Genomic DNA, 26,776 nt, shown 5'->3' with positions numbered 1-26,776 from the left:
CAAGATCAATTGCAATCCAAATGCATGTAAAAAACAACAACCACTGCTTAAACTATTAAAGCCAACGTTAAATTATAAGCCCTGGGGAAGAGTTTTAGGGCCTTTAATGGCAACAGGAAAGCATTTAAAAAGCCAGCGGAGAGATGCAGCCTGTCATCCAACAGGAAATGCCTGACAAGGACCTGGAAGGGCTCCAAAGATGCGCCAATCCTTAATCGTCATTAAGCGAGCCGATGACAGATGGAATCAAACCTTGGCAGACAGTCCCAGTGAAGGGAGACATAGACAAAGGGATCAAAGGAGGAAGGAGGGATCAACCTTGGCAACTGTAAGACTTGTGGACTTCAGCTCCCAGCATCCCCCAGCCAGCCACGCTCAGACTGTCAATCATTTAGGGCAGGGGTCTCCAAATCTGGCAACTGTAAGACTTGTGGACTTCAACTCCCAGCATCCCCCAGCCAGCCACGCTGAGGCTGTCAATCATTTAGAGCAGGAGTCCTCAAACTTGGCAACTGGTCTTCAACTCCCAGCATCCCCCAGCCAGCCACGCTGAGGCTTTCAATCATTTAGAGCAGGAGTCCTCAAACTTGGCAACTGTAAGACTTGTGGACTTCAACTCCCAGCATCCCTCAGCCAGCCACGCTGAGGCTGTCAATCATTTAGAGCAGGGACTTCCAAAGTTGGCAACTTTTAAGACTTGTGGACTTCAACTCCCAGCATCCCTCAGCCAGCCACGCTGAGGCTGTCAATCATTTAGAGCAGGGACTTCCAAAGTTGGCAACTTTTAAGACTTGTGGACTTCAACTCCCAGCATCCCCCAGGCAGCCCTGATTTGGAAAAGGCCAGGTTGCGTACATTAGCTTGTTTCTGTCTGGCTTTGTACCCGGGTCAGCAGCTTCTGTCCTTCGCCCAAGATATCCTTATCCTTTTATAATTTTATAATTCGGGCCTTTTAACCGGCTGGCGACCCTTTTAGGAGGCTAAAAAAAAAAAAAAAAAGGGAACGCTGATAAACTTTCCAAAATATTCAGCCTAGCTCAGCCATCAAGGCCAAGGAGATGGGCCAGACCGCCTGTAACACACTTGATATAATATGCCTAATGGGGGGGGGGGGGAAATGCAGAAAAAAAAACCTGGGAGAAAAAGATACGTTTTCAGGGAGAAATTGCAGCCGTGATTTCGCAGGGGGGGGGGCTTCAGCCCTGGGGAGAAGGCTGGGAACCCAGTTGCAAATCCTAGGTGGGCACCGGGTTGTGGAAACACTGCCAGCCGCTGGGTCCATAAATAGAGCCTCAGTGGCCGGTTTGTCCCTGTCGAGAGACAAGGAGATGCAGCTCTTATCAACACACCACACAACTGTTGCAGAGGCCTTCTGAGCAGGCAGCGAAGGAAGTACAAACCTGCGTTTTCTGGGTGCAGAATGTTGAAAAAGGCAGGAGTAAATTTCCATCCTTCCTTCCTTCCTCCCTTTCCTTCTTCCCTCTTCCTCCCTTTCCTTCCTCCCTCCCTCCCTTCCTCTCCCTTCCTTCCTTTCCTTTTCCCCTCTCCCTTCCTCTCTCCTTCCTTCCTGCCTCCCTCCCTCCCTTCCTTCCACCCTTTCCTTCTTCCCTCTTCCTCCCTTTCCTTCCTCCCTCCCTCCCTTCCTCTCCCTTCCTTCCTTTCCTTTTTCCCTCTCCCTTCCTCTCTCCTTCCTTCCTGCCTCCCTCCCTTCCTTCTTTCCTTCCTCTCCACTTCCTTCCTTCCTTCCTTCCTCCCTCCCTTCCTTCCTCCTCCCTCTACCTCCCTCTCCCCTTCCTTCCTTCCTTCCTTTCCTCCTTCCCTCTTCCTTCCTCTCTCCTTCCTTCCTCCCTGCCTCCCTCCTTTTGTTCCTTCCTTCCCTCCTCCCTCCCTCCCTTCCACCTCCTTCCTCCCTTTCCTTCCTTCCTTCTCTCATTTTCTCTCTCTCTCTCTCTCTCTCTCTCTCTCTCTCTCTCTCTGTGTATTTGTGTGTGTGTCTCTCTCTCTGTCTCCCCCTCCCTCTCTCTGTGTATGTGTGCGTATTTGTGTGATTACTTTGAGAGGGATTACTTATTTCTGACCCGAGCCAAACACATTAGCATGGCTCAGATCAAGAGAGCTATCCATCAAGATCAGCACTCAAAAGTTCTCTGCCAGGCCAATAAATTACAGGACATTATGAAATGCAGGGGTTTTCTGGTTTGGCCTGACAAGCTTTCATTACCACTCACGGCTTTGAGCCAGATTCCTTGGGAGTTATAGCGCCAACCTAGCCGCCAATAGGCTAAACTTGACTGCAAGAGTTGATAACAATTCCCAGGCTTTTTCTTGTAGCAAGGTCCACATTTCCTACGCCTCTCGTTGGCTTGCGAAGTCCTTCCTTCCTTCCATGTTGGTTGGACAATGAGATGATTCTTCTGCCATTCAACGTACCGAGTTCTAATCCTAGTGGCGTTTATCATGCATGATAGAAATCTCAACAGGCGCTCCTTTATCTATTATAGATAGTTCTCAGCTTACAACAACAACTGAATTGTTGTAAGTTGAGGAATCCCTGTGTATTGAGACAGGATGAATTAATGTCGGAAGTCTGAGAACTTTCTTCAGCTAGGACAACATTCCTTAATGGAATGCTGGTCAGATCTATTGAATTCCTAGATGATCTAACCATCATGCAGAGGACACTGGGTGACTATGCTGGCTGGAGTGTTCTGGGAGCGGATATCCACCTGTCTTAACAGGGCCAGATCTAAGAAACACGGATATAAATACTATACGCCGGTTTGATTAATGATTAACCCTGCAGGCTGGAACCTGTGAGTTCTAGTCCTGCCTTAGGCATGAAAGCTGGCTGAGTGACTTTGGACCAATCACCAGGAGACGGTGAATTCTAGACCCACCTTAGGCACGAAAGCCAGCTGGGTGACTGTGGGCCAATCACCAGGAGATGGTGAGTTCTAGTCCTGCCTTAGGCACAAAAGTCAGCTGGGTGACTTTGGGCCAATCACCCAGAGACAGTGAATTCTAGTCCTAGGCATGAAAGCGCTGGATTACTTTGGGCCAGTCCCTCTTTCCAAGGCCAAACCACCTCCCAGGGTTATTGTTGCGGGCAAAATAGGGGGAGGAAGGAATATTAGATATGTTCAATGCCTTGAGTTGAATATAAAGTTACAAAGACAGGATAAAAATCAGATAGATAGATAGATAGATAGATAGATAGATAAATATAGATAGATAGAATTGGATAGCTAGATGGATATATATATATATATATATATATATATATATATATATATATATATATATATATATATATATATACACATACACAGAGAGAGAGAGAATTGGATAGATAGATAGAACAGATAGATAGATAGACAGACAGACAGATAGATAGATAGGCAGGCAGGCAGGCAGATAGATAGATAAATAGATAGAATTGGATAGATAGATAGATAGAGATAGATAGATAGGATAGATAGATAGATAGATAGATAGATAGATAGATAGATAGATAGATAGATAGATAGATAGATAGATAGGCAGGCAGGCAGGCAGACAGACAGATAAATAGATAGAATTGTATAGATAGATAGATAGATAAATAGATAGATAGATAGAATTAGATAGATAGATAGATAGATAGATATAGGCAGACAGATAGATAGATAAATAGATAGAATTGGATAGATAGATGGATAGATAGAGAAAAAGATAGATAGATAGATAGATAGATAGATAGATAGATAGATAGATAGATAGAATTGGATAGATAGATAGAGATAAATAGATAGATAGAATTGGATAGATAGATGGATAGATAGATAAATAAATAGATAGAGAGAGAGATAGAGATAGATAGATAGATAGATAGATAGATAGATAGATAGATAGATAGGCAGGCAGGCAGGCAGGCAGACAGATAGATCGAATTGGATAGATAGATGGATAGATAGATAGATAGATAGATAGACAGATAGACACACAGAGAGATAGAGATAGAGAGATAGATAGATAGATAGATAGATAGATAGATAGATAGATAGATAGATAGGCAGGCAGGCAGGCAGACGGAGAGAGAGAGAGAGGCAGACAGACAGACAAATAACTACATGCGTTTCACGACTTACCCATCCTAAGGAATTTTTTTTTACAAGGCCATTTAGCTTAATGAACAAAGTAGCTATAATTACGATATAAGAGATAAAGGGTAAAAAAAAATAACGTATAAATAGGCGGTCCTTTTATATGCATCTGTGCAAACAAACCCAGAAAAAATGGCTTTCCAATCCATATTTGTATCTTTCGGGGCTCGCCGGGATGTAATGCGGGATTAATATGCCCTGTGATGTCCCCAAATTTAATTTAATTACTCCCTGCCAGAGTGGGCGGTTCAGCGTTAAAAGCATTTTAAAGAGGACATTCTGTTTCCAGAAAATAAATGCCTTTGGATGATAAGCCATATTTTCTTGGGCAGAGTACCTATATTAAATAATGGGAGTCCTTTTTTAGCTGGCAGGCTGTAAATTTCAGGGTATTTTAGCTCGCCTGCTGCATTTAACGTGGGAGCGATGGGAAAGTGCCAGAGACGGACTTTGCTCCGATTGCAAAACAGCTCTTGAAGGAAACACCAGGTGGAGCTTTATTGTGGCCAGAAAGACAACTCCTTGGAAAAATAGGGGAAATGAATGATATTTTAAGTTCTCGATGCCAAAACAGAGTAACCAAATTAGGGCAATGCAGAATCCGAAGCTGGAACACCAGATGTTGCTGAGGGCTTCAAACATGTGGAGTCTTGAGGGCTGCCACAAAGTAGAGGGAGTCAAGCTATTCTCCAAAGAGGCGGAAGGCAGGACAAGAAGCAATGGATGGAAACGAATCAAGGAGAGAAGCAACCTAGAACGAAGGAGACATTTCCTGACAGTGAGAACAATTAACCAGTGGAACAGCCTGCCTCCAGAAGTTCTGGGTGTTCTATCTCTGGAGATTTATAGGAAGAGACTGGACAGCCACTGTCTGAAATGGGACAGGGTTTCTCCTTAATTCCAGGTTGCTTCTTTCTTTGATCGGTTTCCAACCATTGTTTCTCGTCCTTCCCTCTGGTGCTTTGTTCCCTCCATCGTTCATCGTATTCTTTAGCCTCCAGACCTCTCCTCTTCTTTGTTGCTCTTCTCTGCACTCTTTCTAGAGCCCCAGATCTCACAGTTTAATCCACCTGATATATGATGTCTCCCCCAAAAAAATCCTCTAAAAAAAATCCTTTTTTCTAGTGTGGGAAAGAAAAGCTACATTGAATCTCATGCTCTTAGCTAGGGACAGTTTAACTGACTTTCAGCTCAGGAGCTGAATCTGTATTTTGGTCACGTCTTGAAACCTAGATATGCCACGTCTCAGGACCCAAATTTAACTGAGAAAATAAAATAAAATAAAATAAAATAAAAGGATGCCCTGGCCTTTTCCCAATGTTGTTCTTGAGAACAGCTTCCTTGGCTGCCTGAAAAATGATGCCTAAAACTTGAGTCTTCTCGCTGAAATGTTAAGACCACAATGTTCAGCCCCCACGTTCAGAATTCCAAGCATAATTTGGTTTCCATCCCAAGAACCCTCAATCTAAGAATTGAGAAAATAAACAAAGATCAGGGGAACTTGAGTTCAGGCTTCAAAAACTGAAGCGGACTTCAGCTCCTGATATTTGATTTTAAGAAACCAAATAGCTTCCAGATAGCTATCGAATATAGTATAGTATAGTCCAGGCCATGGTTTTCCCAGTTGCAATGTATGGCTGTGAAAGCTGGACCGTAAGAAAGGCTGAGTGCCAAAGAATGGAGGCCTTTGAACTCTGGTGCTGGAGAAGACTCCTGCGAGTCCCCTGGACTGCAAGGCGATCCAACTGGTCAGTCCTGGAGGAGATCAACCCCGACTGCTCTTTAGAAGGCCAGATCCTGAAGTTGAAACTCAAGTACTTTGGCCACCTAATAAGAAGGAAGGATCCACTGGAGAAGAGCCTAATGCTGGGAAAGATGGAGGGCAATAGAAGAAGGGGACGAAAGAGAGCGAGGTGGCTGGATGGAATCACAGTAGGCGTGAGCTTCAATGAACTCCAGAAGATGGTAGAGGACAGGAAGGCCTGGAGGAACGTTGTCCATGGGGTTGCGATGGGTCGGACACGACTTCACAACTAACAACAACAAGAAGCTATCGAAGATGCTGAGCTATCTCCTTCTCTGCGTAAGCAACAGCAAATCATCTCCACGATTTTCCATGAAGGTTCTCAATAACAGAATAGAATAACGGAATAACGGAGTTGGGAGGGACCCTGGAGGTCATCTAGTCCAGCCCCCTTCTCAGGCAGGAAACCCTACACCATTTCAGACAAATGGTTGTCCAATCAACCAGTGGAACACCACTTCTGGAAGCAGGTTGTTCCACTGATTAATTGTTCTCACTGTTAGGAAGTTTCTCTTTAATTCCAGGTTGCTTCTCTCTTTGATCAGTTTCCATCCGTTGCTTCTTGTCTTGGCCTTCTGGCGCTTTGGAGAAGAGGTGGACCAGTGAAGGCTGAATGATTTCAACTGGACTAATTGTTGTTGTTCATTTGGGAGATGTTTCTCAAACTAACAACGACAAATGAGCCCAGTTGCAAATGACTCATCCTTCAGACAACTGTAGCAGGAAGCTTGAGAATCTTCATCGACGTATTGCGATGCACTTTGGGGAGGATGGATGTTGCAAAACTGGATGGATACTGCATCCAGTTTTGATCACCACATTACAAAAAAGTTGTTGAGACTTTGGAAAAAAGGCAGAGAAGGGCAACTAAGATGATTAAAGGCCTGGAGACTAAAACATATGAAGGACGGCTACAGGAACTGGGTATGGCCTTCTAGAGCAGTGGTTCTCAATCTTTTTAATGCCCCGAACCCCAACCGGTCGTAAGTCGAGGACTACTCAACCGGTCGTAAGTCGAGGACTACTCAACCGGTGCAGCACCGTTTGCAGAATGGGATTTTTGGCGGGCTCAGCAGGGCAGAGACAGCCTGGACAATTCCTATTGGCTTTTGAAAGCCAATAGAATTAGACTCTATTCAAGAGAGTCTATTCTATTGGCTTTCAAAAGCCAGTAGAATAAAAGGGAGTAGCACAGCTAAAGAAAAGGGGGGAAAAAATGGCGGACGGCGTTGTTTGGCGACCCCCGTGAAATGGTCATTCGACCCCAAATGGGGTCCCGACCCACAGGTTGAGAACCACTGGTCTAGAGAAAGGAAGAACTAGGTGGGATATGATAGCAGTATGCCACAAAGAGGAGGGGGACCATTTATTTTCCAAAGCACAAGAGGGCAGGACAAGAAGCAATGGAGGGAAACTAATGCAAGGAGAGAAGCAACCTGGAATTAAGGAGAAACTTCCTAACAGTGAGGACAATTAACCAGTGGAACAGTTTTTGCCTTCAGAAATCATGGGCGCGCCATCACTGGAGGTTTTTAAGAAGAGACTGGATAGCCATCTGTCTGAAATGGTATAGGGTCTCCTGCTTGAGCAGAGGGTTAGACTAGATGACCTCCAAGGTTCCTTCCAGCTCTATTCTGATTCATTGATTGAGGTTGAAGTTGGTACATTCCAACAATAATTTGCTTGCTCTGACGGATGAAGCGGCCTGCATGGGCAGCCCAACCCCTCACAAACTCACAACAAAAAAAAATGAGTCCAGTTGCAAGGATACAACCTTCAGACAACTTTCAGACACCTCCACGAACGTGGTCAAGCCATTTAAGATCTCTAGCAGGTCTGGAGGACAAGCTGGCATGAAAAGGTTTACTCCAAATTTCCCAGGCTTTGATCCATCCTAGAGACACGTGTAACCCTTCGAAAACACAAAAATAATAAACGAGGCTTCAAGATGCTTCTGTAAATTCTTTCCCTCCCCATGTATGTGGTGTGTGTGTGTGTGTGTGTGTGTGTGTGTGTGTGTGTGTGTGTGAGTGATATGGCATGATGGTTCCCCAGATTATTTTGCAAGACCACTTGGAGTCTCCCAAGTTTGCACTATCAAACCAGGTTGGTGAAAGTTCCTGCAGATTTTTTTTTGGAGAGCAGGAAATGAATGGAGAAATAAAGATGGATTATGCTCCGGATAGCTTGGTGTGTCTGGATCTTTTAAAACACGAAACAAAACATAACAAAATCCACAAACAGTCAAAACAGTCAAAACTCAGCCACCCAGAACGTCTTTATCACACAGTAGTTCTTAATTCCTGGTAGATATCAGTCTAGGCATTGCACTAAGCCAGGATCTGCTGAAACATGGCTTGTGAATCAGCCCAATTCAGTTAATCCCACATTACATCACTGGGCTTGTTCTCCAGGCAGCTCAATGAAAATGAAATTCATCTCCTTTCGCTGTGGTGCACAAGACGTGCCAAACTGCCCTTGAGAGGTGGGATAATATTATAGAGCAGGGGGCCTTTCAAACTTGGCCCTTTGATGACTGGTGGACTTCAACTCCCAGAATTCCTCAGCCAGGCCAGCAACATTTCCCTCCAACCACACATACAAGGACGTTGGCACTGGGTAATGCTAAGACTGAGGGGTCCTTGGTGCTCTCTGAGCTTTGTTGCTTTCTTGCAGACATTTCATTACCCGAAGTAGGTAACTTCATCAGTGGTTCATTATCACAGCACTGATGATGTTGCCTAGTTGGGTAATGAAACGTCTGCAAGAAAACGAACAGGCTCAGAGAGCACCAAGGACCCCCACAGTCCTCCTCCTCCTCCTCCTCCTCCCTGCAAATTCCCTCCCTTCTAGCACTGATGATGTTGCTTAGTGGGGTAATGAAACGTCTGCAAGAAAATGAACAAGCTCAGAGAACTCTAAGGACCCCACAGTTGTCGTCGTCGTCGTCCTCCTCCTCCTCCTCCTCCTCCTCCCCCCCCCTGCACATTCCCTCCCTTCTAGCACTGATGATGTTGCCAGCAAGCTCAGAAAGCACCCAGGACCCCTCATTTCAACCCTGAGCTACAAAGATTCTCCTTTATTAACGCAAACGCGGCTTGCAGTGACAAATACCTGGCAAGGAGCCTCAGTGTGTCCCATGCTCTGGACCCCCCCTTTCGGTTCGAAGCCCCAGAGATGCATTGCAGAGGGGGGAAATGCCCAGATCTGGGGTCTCAAATCTTCTTATTTCCCCCACTTCTCTTTTTTGGCTTTGGACCACCCACCACCACCACCTCCTCTCTCCAGCCCAGAACTGCCAATCTGTATTCAGAAGAGGTGGAAGCTGACTCATGTCTGTAGCGCTGGACTGCGTAAAAATAGCTCCGTCACTTTTACATCTTCTCAATCAGAGAGGAGACTTATGTTAAATATATCTCGCTGGGAAACGCTCGACGCAGCTCTAAAATTCCGGATTTGAGGAGCTCACCGGCCAGATTGTTGACCGAGGAACCTTAGTAAAGTGGAGTTAGCAGATGTTTACTGCTGTATTTGTTTAGATAATAGCTACACTCTTCCCTTTGTTTTGAGAAAGGCGTAAATACGGTAGCTGGTGGCGGCGTTTTTTGTGTTTTTCAAGACTGCACCAACGCATATAGAATAACACAGTTGGGAGGGACATTGGAAGTCATCTAGTCCCACCCTCTGCTCAGGCAGGAAACCCTATACCATTTCAGACAAATGGCTGTCCAGTCTCTTCTTTAAAACTTCCAGTGTTGGAGCATTCACCGCTTCTGGAGGCAGGTTGTTCCACTGGTTAATTGTTCTTCCAGTCAGGAAGTTTCTCCTTAGTTTTAGGTTGCTTCTCTCCTTGATTAGTTTCCATCCGTTGCTTCTTGTCCTGCCTTCGGGCGCTTTAGAGAATAGCTTGACTCCCTCTTCTTTGGGGCAGCCCCTGAGATATTGGAACACTGTTATCATGTCCCCCCTTGTCCTTCTCTTTATTAAACTGGACATTCCCAATTCCAGCAATCGTTCCTTATATGTTTTAGCCTCCAGTCCCCTGATCATCCTTGTTGCTCTTCTCTGCACTCTTTCTAGAGTCTCAACATCTTTTTCACATCATGGTGACCAAAACTGGATGCCGTATTCCAAGTATGGCCATACCAAGGCATTGTAAAGAGGTACTTCACATGCCCCAAGCTGTAAGGATCCAGTGAATATCATATTGTTTTAATAATAATAATAATAATATTAATAATATTAATGTTAATAATAATAATGTGGGAAGGGACCTTGGAGGTCATCTAGTCCAACCCCCCCTGCTCAGGCAGGAAACCCTATACCATTTCAGACAAATGGCTGTCCAGTCTCTTCTTAAAAAACTCCAGTGTTGGAGCATTCACCGTTTCTGGAGGCAGGTTGTTCCACTGGTTAATTGTTCTCACTGTCAGGAAGTTTCTCCTTAGTTCTTCTGATATCTATTCAATACAAGGCATCCTCAACTTAAACCATTCAATTAACGCCTGCTCAAAGTTGCAATGGCACTGAAAGAAGTGACTTATGGCTGGTCCTCGTACTTATGACTATGGCAGCAGCCCCCCACAGTCACGATGATCAAGCTATGGGTTCTTGGCAGCTAGCTTGTATTTAAAATGATTGCAGCATCCTGGAGTCTTGCCCATTGTCACTAGCAAGGTCTAACGACCGCATGAGTCACTTAACGAAGGAAACAATTCACTTAACAACATGGCAAAAAAGGATGTAAAGTTGGCCACAATTCACTTGAACGTTGTCTTGCTTGGCCAACAGAAATTTGAGGCCGAGCTGGGCTTAGGAGTCAAAGTCTACCTGTATGCAGCCGACAGACAAATTCTACGCTAACCACGTCTTCGAGTCATAGATGCCTGGGGCTGGAAGGGCTCCGGGAGGTCTTCTAGTCTGACCCCCTGCCCCAAAGGCTGGAGACCTCGAGGTCTTTTGCATAAAGAGCTGGCTTGCATTTAAAAAAAAAAAAAGCTAGCAGCTCAAGTGGGATGCCAACATTTTGTCCTTTGCACGCTATTATTCATAGGGTGTCGCTGTCGTTGCCAGCCTGCAAAGCTTTGCGAATCAATTGTACCCTTTTTTTTTTTTTTAAGGAGAAAGATTTATACAGCAAAGAGCAAGGACGAACGGCAGCCGGTGCTTGACTTTCAACAGCTCATTTAGTGTCCGCTCAGAGTTACGGCGGCACTGGGAAAAAAGGGACTGATGACCGTATTTCACCTTTACGACCTGGTGACGGTCAGGTGATCAAAATTCGCAGGCAAAATTACCACGCTTTGAATTTCTTGGTCGAGCTCTCCTCAACAACGCTAAGATGGAGATTGTGCAAACGTGCAGAAAGCGGGTGTGCGTGGGCGCGAAGGAGTGACTTTCCACGGGCTTTCCACGGTTGAGAGGAAATTGGATTCACACCCAGCACTAACCACAACACTGCACTGCCACAGGTAAGGTGGAAATGAGCTCCGTGTGCCTTCTGGTGCCTAAAAAGATCTAGCAGTTGTCTTCAACATTCAGATTCAAGAGTTGTCTCATTGATTCCGTTCTATTTTATAACTCCCCATGAATTTTGGCTCTTAAAGCTGGGAAATTCCTTCCTTCTCCTTCTTTCTATCTCCTTCTTCCCTTCCTTTCTCCCTCCCTCCTTCCCTCCCTCCCTCCCTTCCTTCCCTTTCTATATCCTTCTTCCCTTCCTTTCTTCCTCTCACCCCTTCCTTCCTTCCTCCCTCCCTTCCTTCCCTTTCTATATCTTCCTTCCTTCCTTCCTTCCTCTCACCCCTTCCTTCCTTCCTTCCTTCCTTCCTTCCTTCCTTCCTTCCTTCCTTCCTTCCTTCCTCCCTCCCTCCCTTCTCTTTCTATATCCTCCTTCCTTCCTTCCTTCTTCCCTTCCTTTCTTCCTCTCACCCCTCCCTTCCTTCCTCCCTCCCTTCCTTCCTTCCTTCCTTCCTCCCTCCCTTCCCTTTCTATATCTTCCTTCCTTCCTTCCTTCCTTCCTTCCTTCCTTCCTTCCTTCCTTCCTTCTTCCCTTCCTTTCTTCCTCTCACCCCTCCCTTCCTTCCTTCTTTCCTTCCTTCCTCCCTCCCTTCCCTTTCTATATCTTCCTTCCTTCCTTCCTTCCTTTCCTTCTTTCCTTCCTTCTTTTTTTCCTTCCTTCCTTCCTTCCTTCCTTCCTTCCTTCCTTCCTTCCTTCCTTCCTTCCTTCCTTCCTTCCTTCCTGTCTCTCAGACACAAGCACAAAAAGACACAAACAAACACACCTAAATTTCTGAAACAGGCAAAAAAGTTTGGCTGACAAAAATTAGTGGCTCTTTTTACTGGCTATTTCTTTGACTTGTATTTCCTTTTAAAGTCATTGTGCCTCACCTTGTGTGTGAATGTGAAAGACGGCACCACATGTACACGCTTAAAAATCAGCTATTGGGACGATAAGCTTCCGTTAGAGGAGTGTTTATTATCCTCAGCACCTTTAAGATGCTGGATTTCAACTCCCAGAATTCCCCAGCCAGCCCTGCTTAAACATTGAAGACCCAATTTTCTCTTTTAAAAATACTCCAAAGTGTTCAGGCATCACCACATCTTTGTGAAGCTGATTAGAAAGTCCGCTTTTGCACTGAATAAATGTTACTTCTTCTATTGATGCCTCATTTCTTGCAACCCACCCAAGCTATTTTTTAGATTATTTTTGCAGGAGAGAGAGCCAAACAAACTGAACATTGTTCTCCATAAACTGCTTGCTTCACATGCTGAGATTAGTGCAAGCCGCTTTCTAACAGGTTTTTTTTTGGCCATAATATGGACTAGAAACGTCAGATTAAAAAAGGCCTGAGATTTCCAAGACACCACGCCCTGCATTGAATACACATCATGATCCCCCTATAACTGACCAACAAGTCTACACAACCCATGCCACAAACCCAACCGCTACCTTTTCCTGGGATATTTCAAATTCTCAGTCTACTTTATCGTTCCTGGATTTCTTAGTGGTCTCCCATCCACCTAAGCCTCCTTAGGTTGATTAGAAATACACATTGCCTAGTGTCCTTTAGGTGTTTCTCAATTTCAGCAGCTTTAAACTGTGGGGACTTCAACTCCCAGAATCCTTCAGCCAGAATGCTGGCTGGGGAATTCTGGGAGTCGAAGCCTACACAGCTGAAAGGTGCCAAAGTTGAAAAAAAAAACAAAACACCGTTTTTCAGACAATTGATCCAATGCTGTGTTTCCTGCCTGGATATTTTCTATAAACTGGTATATTAGCCTATTTAATAACGTTCAGGGATAATACTGGAGAATTAATTTTCCTTTAATCTAGAAAAAAGGCTCAGGGAATTTTCCTTAATTTGGGAGTGGGATGCAAAGCCAAACAACAGTTTCAATTTTAGTCAGCCAGCGTGGGCAGGCTATAATGAGCTAACCAGGAACACTAATCAACAGTGATTTTTTTTCCCCCCTGAGGTTCCTGTGGTCGTAAATCCCAATTTCCCAAAAGGAAAAAATAAAAAATTGACCGTTAACTTGAGTTTGCTTAATGCATCAGCAATCCAGGCTAACTATATCGGATGGGTTTCAGAATCTACTCCTCATTTGCTCCACAGAGGAATACTATTTTTCTAAGAGCAAGAAGAAAGCCGGTTTGGGTTTAATGATTAAGGCATCAAGCTAGAAATCAGGAGATGGTGAGTTCTAGTCCTGCCTTAGGCATGAAAGCCGGCTGGGTGACTGTGGGCCAATCACCAGGAGACAGTGAGTTCTAGTCCCGCCTTAGACCGTCGGCTGGGTGACTTTGGGCCATTCACCAGGAGACGGTGAGTTCTAGTCCCGCCTTAGACCGAAAAGTCGGCTGGGTGACTTTGGGCCAATCACCAGGAGACGGTGAGTTCTAGTCCCGCCTTAGACCTAAAAGTCGGCTGGGTGACTTTGGGCCAATCACCAGGAGACGGTGAGTTCTAGTCCCGCCTTTGACCTAAAAGTCAGCTGGGTGACTTTGGGCCAATCACCAGGAGACGGTGAGTTCTAGTCCCACCTTAGACCGAAAAGTCGGCTAGGTGACTTTGGGCCAATCACCAGGAGACGGTGAGTTCTAGTCCCGCCTTAGACCTAAAAGTCGGCTGGGTGACTTTGGGCCAATCACCAGGAGACGGTGAGTTCCAGTCCCGCCTTAGACCTAAAAGCCGGCTGGGTGACTTTGGGCCAATCACCAGGAGACGGTGAGTTCTAGTCCCGCCTTAGACCTAAAAGTCGGCTGGGTGACTTTGGGCCAGTCACTTCCTCTCAGCCCCGGACGTCAGACTCAGGTGACACGCCAGTCAATCGGATCCTGTCACAACCAATGGACCAATATTTGGTTCAAAAGGAAGACCCTGTCCTTGAGGGAAAAACCCCGGCAATGGCAAAACAGTCCCGATACATTGCACGACATCACGTGACGTCGTGAGTTTGACATGTTTGACTGGTCCCTTCCAACTTACACATTCTTCAATTCTTGGGGCTGCCTGTCTGTTCTTTAAGATTGGCTTACAGCCCGGTGCCTCAAACCAGGATGAGTGAAAAAAGAACGGTTGCTGGAATTGGGAATGTCCAGTTTAACGAAGAGAAGGACGAGGGTGGACAGGATAGCAGTCTTCCAGTATCTCAGAGGCTGCCCCAAAGAAGAGGGAGTCAAGCTATTCTTCAAAGCCCCTGAAGGCAGGACAAGAAGCAACGGGTGGAAACTGATCAAGGAGAGAAGCAACCTAGAACTAAGGAGAAACTTCCTGACAGTGAGAAGAATTAACCAGTGGAACAACCTGCCTCCAGATGTTGTGAATGCTCCAACACTGGAAGTTTTTAAGAAGAGACTGGACAGCCATTTGTCCGAAATGGTATAGGGTTTCCTGCCTGAGCAGGGGGTTGGACTAGATGACCTCCAGGGTCCCTTCCAACTCTATTCTGTAAAAGTTCAGAAGAGGATTAGGGGTGACAGGAGAACAGTCTTCCATTATCTGAGGGTCTGCCACAGAGAAGACGGGGCCAAGCTATTCTCCAAAGAACCTGAAGGTATTGGAAAACATCTGTGGCGAGAGATAATTTTACTGAGAATTTCAGCGAGGCGCTGATTTAAGGAAGCAGGAAATGCAACAGGACAGGAAGAGCTGGGATTCTCCAGACCCGGTCGGACTATAGCTCCCATCAGCCCTGCCCAATCTGCAGGCCCACAACCCACCGAGAACGACACCTTTCCAGTTGCGTGTAATGAAAAGCACGTCAAAGGTCCATTTAAAGTCCTCAGAGAGCACCTAGGATCCCACAGTCCACCGCTATCACCACCACCACCACCACCTCCTCCTCCTCTTCTTAAATCCTTCTCCCTTCTAGCACTGATGATGTTACCTAGATGGATCATGAAAGGTCTGCAAGAAAACCACCAAGCTCAGTGAGCACTAAGGACCCCATAGTCGTCGTCATTGCCCCCCCTCCTCCTCCTCTCCACAAACCCTTCTCCCTTCTAGCACTGATGATGTTACCTAGATGGGTCATGAAAGGTCTGCAAGAAAACCACCAAGCTCAGAGAGCACCGAGGACCCCATAGTCGTTGTTGTCCTCCTCCTCCTCCTCCTCCTCCTTTCCACAAACACTTCTCCCTTCTAGCACTGATGATGTTACCTAGTTGGATCATGAACCGTCTGCAAGAAAACCACCAAGCTCAGAGAGCACCTAGGATCCCACAGTCCTCCTCCTCCTCCTCCTCCTCCTCCTCCTCCTCCTCCTCCTCCTCCTCCTCCTCCTCCTCCTTCTCCTCCCTTCTAGCACTGATGATGTTACCTAGATGGGTCATGAAAGGTCTGCAAGAAAACCACCAAGCTCAGAGAGCACTAAGGACCCCATAGTTGTCGTCATTGCCCCCCCTCCTCCTCCTCCTCTCCACAAACCCTTCTCCCTTCTAGCACTGATGATGTTACCTAGATGGGTCATGAACCGTTTGCAAGAAAACCACCAAGCTCAAGAGAGCACCTTGGACCCCTGAATTTGGATTTAAAGCCAGAAACTTGTCAGGCCACACTGGAGGGCCCAACTGGAGAATAAGAATCTCCATGCTTGATCTCTTCTAAGAGGAGAGAATTGTTTCTTCTGAACCAGAGATAAAACATGGGCAGGCCACACCACTTGCTCAACCAACCCCCGGAAACGTGATGAGGCCGAGGGGGGATCCCACTTACCGAAAGACAGGACGAAGAAGAACGGCAGCCAGCAGAGAATGAAGACTCCAACCACGATGGCCAACGTCTTGGCTGCCTTCTTCTCCCTGGAGAACTTCAGAAGCCGGACCGAGAGAGAGCTTCTGAAAGTGTGTCTCTTGGTGCTGGCCAAGGAATCCTCCAGGACGCTCCGGCAATGGATCCTGAGCACCACTTCCATGGACTTGTTCCGTTCTTTCTTGACCCCAGCTTCCAGGCTCTTGGTGGTCCTCCTGGCCACCACGTAGATGTTGAAGTACATCACCAGGATGACCAACAGGGGCAGGTAGAAGGAGAAAAGGGAGGAGAAGATGGCATAGCCCGGTTCTTCCGTGATGGTGCAGAGCTGGTCGCTTTCCGGAGGCTGTTCCTTCCAACCCAAAAGGGGTCCGATGGAGATGACCATGGAGGACAGCCAGACCACCCCCAGGATGACGACGGCCTTCTTCTCCGTCATGATGGTGGGGTACTTGAGGGAGTACTTGACCCCAATGTACCGATCCACCGAGATGATGCAGAGGCTCATGATGGAGGCGGTGCAACACAGGACGTCCACCGCGGCCCAGATGTCGCAGAAGATGCGGCCGAAGACCCAGAGGTCCAGGACCTCCAAGGTGGCCGAGAAGGGTAGGACGGTGGTGCTCAGCAGCAAGTCGGCGATGGCCAGGTTGATGATGAAGTAGTTGGTGACCGTCCTCAGCTGGCGGTTGCAGGCCACCGAGAGGATGACCAAGATGTTGCCCACGATGGCCAGGAGGATGAAGATGGCGAGGAAGACCCCGACGCCCACCGACTGCAGGCTCAGTCCCACAGCCGCCGAGGCGTTGCGGCCGCTGTCGGAGTGGACATCTCCTCTGATCCAGGACCCGTTAATCCCGCCAAGGTCTCCTGTGTGGTTCCCATTCAAGCTGGCATTAATCCGGTCAGAGAAAGTCATTCTTTTTCAAGACGGCTGAGACTCCATTGGGGACAGGCTCAGAAGCGCTGCCTTGTGTCTCCCACGCCCCCTACCACATCTTAGCAGGAAGGCTGGAAAATCCCAAAGACCCCTCCCCTTTTTTTAGCCTTTGGAGATAATCCTTCCTTCCTTCCTTCTCCTTTCTTTCTTTCTTTCTTTCTTTCTTTCTTTCTTTCTCTTTCTTTTTTCTTTCCTTCCTTTCCTTCCTTCTTTCTTTCCTTCCTTTTCTTTCTTTCTTTCCTTCCCTTCCTTCTTCCTTCTTTCTTTCTTTCTTTCTTTCTTTCTTTCTTTCTTTCTTTCTTTCTTTCTTTCTTTTTCTGTCTGTCTGTCTGTCTGTCTGTCTTTCTTTCCCTTTCTTTCTCACACTATCTCCTGTCCCCTGCAGTTAATTCCTGCGAAGGTCGACTTTGTCCGAACATTTCTCACCGCTTTCTCCGTCCCCAGCCACGCAGCATCCCTGGCAGATTTATTCCGCAAAGGAGCTGGATCTCAAGAAGTCCGCCTCCCCTTGGCTTCTCCCAACCGATGCGCCTTCAGGCGTCTGTTCTCCTTTCTCTTCGGGTTATAGCAAATCTTAAGGCTAACACTTCCTCTCCCCCCCCCACCCCAGCACTCTTCACCGGAATGTTTGACAGCAGAGCTATTTTGAGAGGCCTTTTATCCTTCCGTGAGCTGGGAGAGGGTGAGGGAAAGAAGGGAAGGAAAAAGGAGAGGAAAGAAGGGAGGAAGGAAAGACACAAGAAAAAGAAAGGATAAAGTGGTGAAATAAGAGAAGGAAGGAGGGAAGGGAAGAAGGAAGGAAGGGAGAGAGGGAAGACAAGGACCAGAGAAAGAAAAGAAAAAGTGGGTGAAAATAGAAGGAAGGGAGGGAGGGAGGGAGGGAGGAAGGAAGGAAGGAAGGAAGGGAAAGAAGGAAGGACAAGCAGAAGAAAGTGTGGGAAATAATAGAAGGAAGGAAGGAAGGGAGGGAGGAAGGAAGAAAGGAAGGAAGGGAACGAAGGAAGGACCAGCAGAAGAAAGGATAAAGTGGGTGAAATAATAGAAGGAAGGGAAGAAGGAAGAAAAGAAGGAAGGAAGGACAAGCACCAGAGAAAGAAAGGACAAAGTGGGTGAAAATAGAAGGAAGGAAGGGAGGAAGGAAGAAAGGAAGGAAGGGAAAGGAAGGACAAGCAGAAGAAAGGATAAAGTGGGTGAAATAATAGAAGGAAGGAAGGAAGGACAAGCACCAGAGAAAGAAAGGACAAAGTGGGTGAAAATAGAAGGAAGGAAGGGAGGAAGGAAGAAAGGAAGGAAGGGAAAGGAAGGACAAGCAGAAGAAAGGATAAAGTGGGTGAAATAATAGAAGGAAGGAAGGAAGGACAAGCACCAGAGAAAGAAAGGATAAAGTGGGTGAAATAATAGAGGGAAGGGAAGAAGGAAGGACAAGCACAAAAAAAGGATAAAGTGCAGGAAATAATAGAAGGAAGGAAGGAAGGAAGGAAGGAAGGAAGGAAGGAAGGAAGGAAGGAAGGAAGGAAGGGACAAGCACCAGAGAAAGAAAGGATAAAGTGGGTGAAATAATAGAAGGAAGGCAGGGAAGAAGGGAAGAAGGAAGGAAGGAAAGGGAAGAAAGAAAGAAAGAAAGAAAGAAAGAAAGAAAGAAAGAAAGAAAGAAAGAAAGAAAGCCTCTTCACCCCTTCTCGAGCTCCCTCAAGCCTCCTTCGTTCCGCAGAACCGGACAACCAGCCTGCTTCTTCAATTCCCCGCTCCCGCAGCAGCCAGCCTGCAAAGCCCGGACTCGGCTACGCGGTGGCGGCGGCGGCGGCGGTCCCTGCGCAGCACCGAGCCGCGGGCGCTCAGGTGCCGCGCGCGGGGGGCTGCGGAGCGGCAAGCGGCGCGGAGCGGAGCGAGTCCCCGGCCGGGGCGAGGCGAGGCGAGGCGGGGCGGGGCGGGAGCGGAGGGTCCCCGCCGCGTTTGTCCGCGGAGGCGCGGCGGGAGGCGGGCGGGGCTTCGCCGCTGCCCGAAATAGCTCCATTGAAGGATTCCCAGCGCTCCGACCGGGCGCCCGGCAGGCGCTAGAGGGCAGCAAAGGGCCGGGAGGGCGCCCGACTTGTCGCAGCGCTCCGAGCCGCCGACTGTGCCCGGGTGGCTCCTGGCAGGGGGGAAAAAACAACAACAAACCCATCAGAGCTGGAAGGGACCTTGGAGGTCATCTGGCCCAACCCCCCCTGTTGGAGCAGGAGACCCTTTGCCATTCCGCACAGATGGCTGTCCAGTCTCTTCTTGGACGCGGGGTTGGACTAGATGATCTACAAGGTCCCTTCCAACTCTGTTATTCTATTCTATTCTATTCTATTCTATTCTATTCTATTCTATTCTATTCTATTCTAATTCTTTCCTATTGTTATTCCTATTCTATTCTATTCTATTCTATTCTATTCTATTCTATTCTATTCTATTCTATTCTATTCTATTCTATTCTTATTCTTATTCTTATTTCTTATTCTGTTCTATTCTATTCTATTCTATTCCATTCCATTCCATTCTTTCCTATTCTTATTCTTATTTCTTATTCTTATTTCTTATTCTATTCTATTCTATTCTATTCTATTCTATTCTATTCTATTCTATTCTATTCTATTCTTAATTCTATTCCATTCTATACTCCATTCTGTATTCCATGCTGTATTCTATTCTATTCTATTCCATTCCATTCTTTCCTATTCTTTCCTATTCTTATTCTTATTCTTATTCTTATTCTTACTCTTACTCTTATTCTTATTTCTTATTCTATTCTATTCTATTCTATTCTATTCTATTCTATTCTATTCTATTCCATTCTTTCCTATTCTTTCCTATTCTTATTCTTATTCTTATTCTTATTTCTTATTTCTTATTCTATTCTATTCTATTCTATTCTATTCTATTCTATTCTATTCTATTCTATTCTATTCTATTCCATTCTATTCTTTCTCCTCCAGTGATGAGGTACCCACAAGGTCTGGAGGCAAGTCGTTCCATTGGTTAATTGTTCTCATTTTTCAGGAAATTTTTCTTTAGTTCTATGTTGGCTCTCCCTTTAATGAGCTTTCACCTATTACTTCTTGTTCTGCCTTTAGGGGCTTTGGAGAATAGCTTGACTCCCTCTTCTTTGTGGCAGCCCCTCAAATACTGGGAGACTGCTATCATGTTACCCCTAATCCTTCTCTTCTGAATGTTTACAGAATACAGAATAACAGAGTTGGAAGGGACCTTGGAGGTCTTCTAGTCCAACCCCCTGCTGAAGGAGGAAACCCTATACCATTCTGGCAAATGGTTGTCCAATCTCTTCTTGAAAACCTCCAGCAAGACCCACAACCTCTGGTGGCAAGTCGTTCCACTGGGTAATTGTTCTCATGGGTGACCGGGCAGGGAGAAGACGGGTGCTAAGGGGTGCTCCTGCGCTGCCCAGCCACCCTTCACCCCTGCGCAGCCCCTGGAGGGAGGGGGGTGGGGTGGGTCCCCACAGCAGGCAAGACTCCAGCTGGACTGGAGAGCAGCTTTCCTTGGTCATGTTGGAGGTTCCGAAAGAAGCTAAGCTGGATTGAACGTGGTTGGCATTTGGATGGGAGGACCCTGGAAACCCTGGATTGGGGAAATTAAAGCATCTGTTGAAGAAAGCCATGGAGGAAATGCTTCCTTCCTTCCTTCCTTCCTTCCTCCCTCCCTCCCTCCCTCCCTCCCTCCCTCCCTCCTTCCTTCCTTCCTCCCTTCCCCACTGTAATTCTGCATGAATTTATTTCCTTCCTTCCTTCCTTCCTTCCTTCCTTCCTTCCTTCCTTCCTTCCTTCCTTCCTTCCTTCCTTCTTTCCCCACTGTAATTCTGCATGAATTCATTTCCTTTCTTCCTCCCTCCCTCCCTCCTTTCCTTCCTTCCTTCCTTCCTTCCTTCTTTCCCCACTGTAATTCTGTTTGAATTTATTTCCTTTCTCCCTCCCTCCCTTCATTTCCAACTGTAACCCTGAATGGATTCATTTCCTTCCTTCCTTCCTTCCTTCCTTCCTTCCTTCCTCCCTCCCTCCCTCCCTCCCTCCCTCCCTCCCTCCCCTCCAGGAATGCTGCCTAGATATTATGTTTTGAAATAAAAATCATCTCCTTGGCCAATTTTTTTTGAAGATAGGGTAATAATCCTTGCCTAGACCCTTTATTAATCTAATTAGTTTTATGGCTGTGAAACAAGAGGAAAGAGCATGCTTGGAATGCTTATTCTTCCCCGTGTGGATTATTCAAAGCAGAATGGAATGAAATCGTTCCTTTGATGATCCTGTTCCTGGGACAAAGCTTGGGAGTGACGGTGTTTGTTTTTATGAACTGGGAACTCTTGAAATATCTTTTTTTGAGGATGTTTTGCACACCCTGTGATCTCACTGTCATGAGTAAGCTCTGGAAGCACTGTATAATGCTTCCAGAGCATTATAAAGGTTTTGTATAATGTAACATTCTGTATTATACTGCATTAGAAAAGAATAGAATAGGAAAGAATAAGAATAGAATAGAATAGAATAGAATAGAATAGAATAGAATAGAATAGAATAGAATAGAATAGAATAGAATAGAGTAAGGAATAGAATAGAATAGGAAAGAATTAGAATAGAATAGAATGGAATAGAATAGAATAGAATAGAATAGGAAAGAATAAGAATAAGAATAGAATAGAATAGAATAGAATAATGATAGAATGGAATGGAATGGAATAGAATAGAATAGAATAGAATAGGAAAGAATAAAAATAGGAAAGAATAAGAATAAGAATAGAATAGAATAGAATAGAATAGAAGCTGGAAGAGACCTTGGAGGTCTTTTAGTCCAGCCCCCTGCTCAAGCAGAAGAACCTATACCATCTCAGACAAGTGACTCTCTAGTAGTCTCTTCTTAAAGCCTCCACGGATGGAGCGCCCACGATTTCTGGTGGCAAGCTGTTCCACTGGTTAATTGTCCTCACTGTTAGGAACCTTCTCCGTAATTCCAGGTTGTTTCTCTCTTTGATCAATTCCCGGCCATTGTTTCTTGTCCTGCCCTCTGGTGCTTTGGAGAATAATTTGACCCCTTCTTCTTTGTGGCCGCCTCTCAATATAGTATAGGCAAGGTCACACTTGGAATATTGCGCACAGTGTGGGCCACCAGGACACAAAAAAAAAAGATGCGGAAACCCTAGAAACTATGTAGAGAAGAGCAACAAAGATGATTAGGGGACTGGAGGCAAAACCGTATGGTGAACGATTGAGGGAACTGGGTGGGTCTAGTTTAATGAAGAGAAGGACTAGAATAGAATATCTTTATTGTCTTTGTGTAACTCACGACGAAATTAAGTGACTAGGGGGGACATGACAGCAGTGTTCCAATATCTCAGGGGCTGCCCCCAAAAAGAGGGAATCAAGCTGTTCTCCAAAGCACCTGAAGGCAGGACAAGAAGCAACAGATGGAAACTAACCAAGGAGAGAAGCAATCTAGAACTGAGGAGAAACTTCCTGACAGTTAGAAAAATTAATCAATTAATTAAGTGGAACAATCTGCCTCTAGAAGCGGTGAATGCTCCAACACTGGAAGTTTTTAAGAAGAGACTGGACAACCATTTGTCTGAAATGGTAATGGGGGTTTCTGCCTGAGCAGGGGGTTGGACTAGAAGACCTCCAAGGTCCCTTCCAACTCTATTCTGTAAAAGTTCAGAAAAGGATTAGGGGTGACAGTCTTCCATTATCTGAGGGTCTGCCACAGAGAAGAGGGGGTCAAGCTATTCTCCAAAGAACCTGAAGGCAGGACAAGAAGCAACAGATGGAAACTCATCAAGGAGAGATTTCAAGGTAGAATAAAGGTGAAATTTCCTGACAGTGAAAACAATTAATCAGTGGAATGGCTTGTCTCTGGAAGTTGTGGGTGTTCCAACACTGGAGGTTTTCAAGAAGAGATTGGACAGCCATTTCACAGGGATGCTATAAGGTCTCCGGCCTTGAGTAGGGGGTTGGACTAGAAGATCTCTGAGTCCCTCTAGTCCAGGGGTAGGCAACCTTGGCTCTTTTATAACTCGTGGACTTCAACTCCCAGAATTCCTGAGCCAGCTCGGCTCAGCTTGGAAACCTCTCCCTTTCCCCTCAGCATGGCTGGCTCAGGAATTCTGGGAGTTGAAGTCCATGAGTCATAAAAGAGCCAAGGTTGCCTACCTCTGGCCTAGGCCTAGGCTGCTTTATGATTTGTGGACTTCAACTCCCAGAATTCCTGAGCCAGCATGGCTCACCTTGGAAACTCTCCCTTTCCCCTCAGCATGGCTGGCTCAGGAATTCTGGGAGTTGAAGTCCACGAGTCATAAAAGAGCCAAGTTGCCTACCTCTGGCCTAGGCCTAGGCCACTTTATGACTCGTGGACTTCAACTCCCAGAATTCCTGAGCCAGCATGGCTCAGCTTGGAAACTCTCCCTTTCCCCTCAGCATGGCTGGCTCAGGAATTCTGGGAGTTGAAGTCCACCAGTCATAAAAGAGCCAAGGTTGCCTACCTCTGGCCTAGTCCTATGATCCTATGTTCTATATTCCATAACTGAGTTTATTCACAATACAATCTCAAGAACGGAAGGAAGGAGAGGTGACAACTCTCTAAAATCAAATCTGAGGTATTAATATCTCTGCTCCCCTTTGTAAACCTAAGTATGTTTTGGCTAAGTTATACATCAGCCAGGAAGACAGCACACTTGACTTAGTAAAGAAAGATTGCAATAGACAATTAAACTCCAATCCTCCAGATTTTTCCTAAAAAAAGAAACTGACATTAATCATCATCGAAGTAATGTATTTTGATTTTTTTTCAAAAGAAGAAGAAAGCTGTAGAATTATCTCAGGAATATTCCAGTCACATTACGCCCCGACAAAGAATTTTTGTGACTCATAAATGTCAGTGTACATTTTGTAAACAACGCTGATATTAAAGCTGTACCTCATGCAAGTTTTGCTATCAGTTTAAAGCCAGTGCAACTGTGGAAGCCGTTTGCAGCAATGACTGAGAGCAAAGAATCGCTGAGTGGTCTTCTTTCTCTAATGTCTGCTGCTTTGCTTCATCTTTAGCGCACATGACGGACCTTTGCTTTGATATGGTCAAGTAATAACCCAGGACTGAATGTCCCCAACTTGGGGGGGGGCTCCATTGTATTAGGTTGTAAGATTCAAATAACCAATTACAGCTAATCCTTGACTTACAATCATTCGTTTAATGGCCGTTTGAAGCTACACATCGCTGAAGAATGTGACTTATGATCATTGTTTCACATGGGCGACCATTGTAGCATCCTCATGGTCACCTGACCAAAATTAAGATGCTTAGCAACTGGCATATATTTATGATGGTTGCAGTATTCCGGGGTCATTGTTATTAGTATTATTATTATTTATTATAGACACCGCACTCCAAAAGTCGGTTAATTTAACACGGGGCATAACCGAGTCTGATTAACAGGGGTCAGTTAACTCTTGTTGGTATTCCCACCACGTTAAATTCAGTTCAATTCATGATGGAAACTAGGGCTACTAGATCCGGGCTGCAATACTTCCAGTGACCACAAGGTGGCAGCAAAGACAAACAATAAAATAATTCCTAGCCAACTGGTGGCCAACTGGAGTATTGCAGTCAGAATGTGTTGTAGCTGTGAGGGTGAAGGTTGGTTCTCCGAGCTTGTGGGTTGGTTTCCCAACGTTTTGTTACCAGGCTAGGTAACATCTTCAGCAGAGTTTAGGGGTTGTCAGAATCGGCGTTCTTCTGTTTATAAGGGCTTCAGGCGTGGGTGTGTCGAGTGAGGCTCTTATGATGGGTCAAGTGTGAGTCATCAGTGAGAGGCTTATGATGGGTCTTGTGATGGGGAGGTTACATTGGTGAGGGTCATTGGGAGGTGAAGTGCTGGTTGAGGGGGGATTGTGCAGGATGGCTGTACAGGTATAGTATAGGGGGTACCTTGCTCAATAGTAGTAACTGTGAGAGGGACCTCGGAGTCCTAGTGGACAATCACTAAAATAGGAGCCAGCCGTGTGCTGCAGCTGCCAAAAAAGCCAACACAGTGCTAGGCTGCATTAACAGAGGGATAGAATCAAGATCACGTGAAGTATTAATAACACTTTACAAGGCCTTGGTAAGGCCACACTTGGAGTACTGCATCCAGTTTTGGTCACCACGATGTAAAAAAGATGTTGAGACTCTAGAAAGAGTGCAGAGAAGAGCAACAAAGATGATTAGGGGACTGGAGGCTAAAACATACAAAGAACGGTTGCTGGAATTGGGAATGTCCAGTTTAATGAAGAGAAGGATGAGGGGGGCATGATAGCAGCGTTCCAATATCTCAGGGGCTGCCCCAAAGAAGAGGGAGTCAAGCTAGTCTCCAAAGCACCTGAAGGCAGGACAAGAAGCAATGGATGGAAACTCATCAAGGAGAGAAGCAACCTAGAACTAAGGAGAAACTTCCTGACAGTTAGAACAATTAACCCGTGGAACAACCTGCCTCCAGAAGCGGTGAATGCTCCAACACTGGAAGTTTTTAAGAAGAGACTGGACAGCCATTTGTCCAAAATGGTATAGGGTTCCCTTCCTGAACAAGGGTTTGGACTTGATGACCTCCAAGATCCCAACTTTTTATTATTATTATTGATCATCACATAGTCAACCAGATGTTCAGACTGGATTTGGCATTTTTGTCCACCAATTGAGTCCTTATCAAAGACCTGGGATAGGCAGGTTTCCTTCCTGAGCAGGGGGTTGGACTAGATGACCTCCAAGGTCCCTTCCAACATTATTATTATTATTATTATTATTATTATGATGATGATGATGATGATGTCGGTACCATCTCCTAATGGCAGTTCAATTGACTTGTGTTCTGAGGGCTTTGCAGGCTGGTGGTAGGTCAATGTGTCCGTTGATGGAATTGCTGGTGGAGTGGCAGGCTTCGACAGACTCATGAGCGTGGCGGGTGGTAGCGTGGCCAATGATTTTTGGGTTACCAAGACCCTAACTCTTGATAAACCAGGACTTGGTGTCATTGCTATTCTTCGGAGCTTTCAATAGCTTTTGAAAAAACTCGATTGGGCTGGTGGAGAGTGAAATTATCCAGGGGTGACGTGCGCGTGTGAACAGCGGCAAGCAGCCCCAGAAGAAGTGGGCCGGTGAGGTGAGGTAGGCGTCAGGGCATGGAGGCCTGGCTGCGATGGTAAGTGGGTACAGGGCACGTGGGGTACCTCCAACCCTCACCCTCACTACCCTACAGTAGTGGCCAAAATTGTGGAAACCTTTTTGGGAAAAGTGTACAGTAGAAATGCCACCTTTGCTTAAGTTTCCACCTGTTTTTCTTCTCATTTCTTTACAACGGTAGCCTTGTTCACTTAATAATACTATTTTACATCGCTTTCTGGGTGACCGGTCAACTCTTGGCACCATGACTTTAATTTTATTATGTTTTACAAGCTCACTCAATGAAAGAACACCAAAAAACCCAGCCAACGGGATAGCAATCACATAACACACTGACAAATGTCTTCCTCTCAGCTTCAGTGCATGATATCAGTCACTGGACCCTACTGTGATCTGATTGGCCCATGGCCAAAACAAGCTGACACCCGATTGGCTCTCTCAACACTCATGCTCATTGGCTACG

At 45.9% G+C, this 26,776-nt stretch overlaps 1 protein-coding gene across 1 annotated transcript in view; it reads right to left on the bottom strand.

Annotated features, from left to right (window-relative positions):
* The window catches only part of ADRA1D (adrenoceptor alpha 1D), a 35,205-nt gene extending 17,855 nt beyond the window's left edge, over positions 1–17,350 (bottom strand). Inside the window, exon 1 of the mRNA XM_039348366.1 lies at positions 16,164–17,350. Within this exon, the coding sequence (XP_039204300.1) occupies positions 16,164–17,118 (955 nt within the window). The 5' untranslated portion in view covers positions 17,119–17,350. The remainder of the gene's footprint in view (positions 1–16,163) is intronic.
* Between the last annotated feature and the right edge of the window lie 9,426 nt (positions 17,351–26,776).

Source organism: Crotalus tigris, unplaced genomic scaffold, assembly GCF_016545835.1.
Source record: "Crotalus tigris isolate CLP2741 ecotype Arizona unplaced genomic scaffold, ASM1654583v1 scf7180000018151.1857312, whole genome shotgun sequence".
NCBI classification, from domain to species: domain Eukaryota; kingdom Metazoa; phylum Chordata; class Lepidosauria; order Squamata; family Viperidae; genus Crotalus; species Crotalus tigris.
Note: the sequence above shows the minus strand (reverse complement) of the source record. Positions and strands in the feature narration are given on the sequence as shown.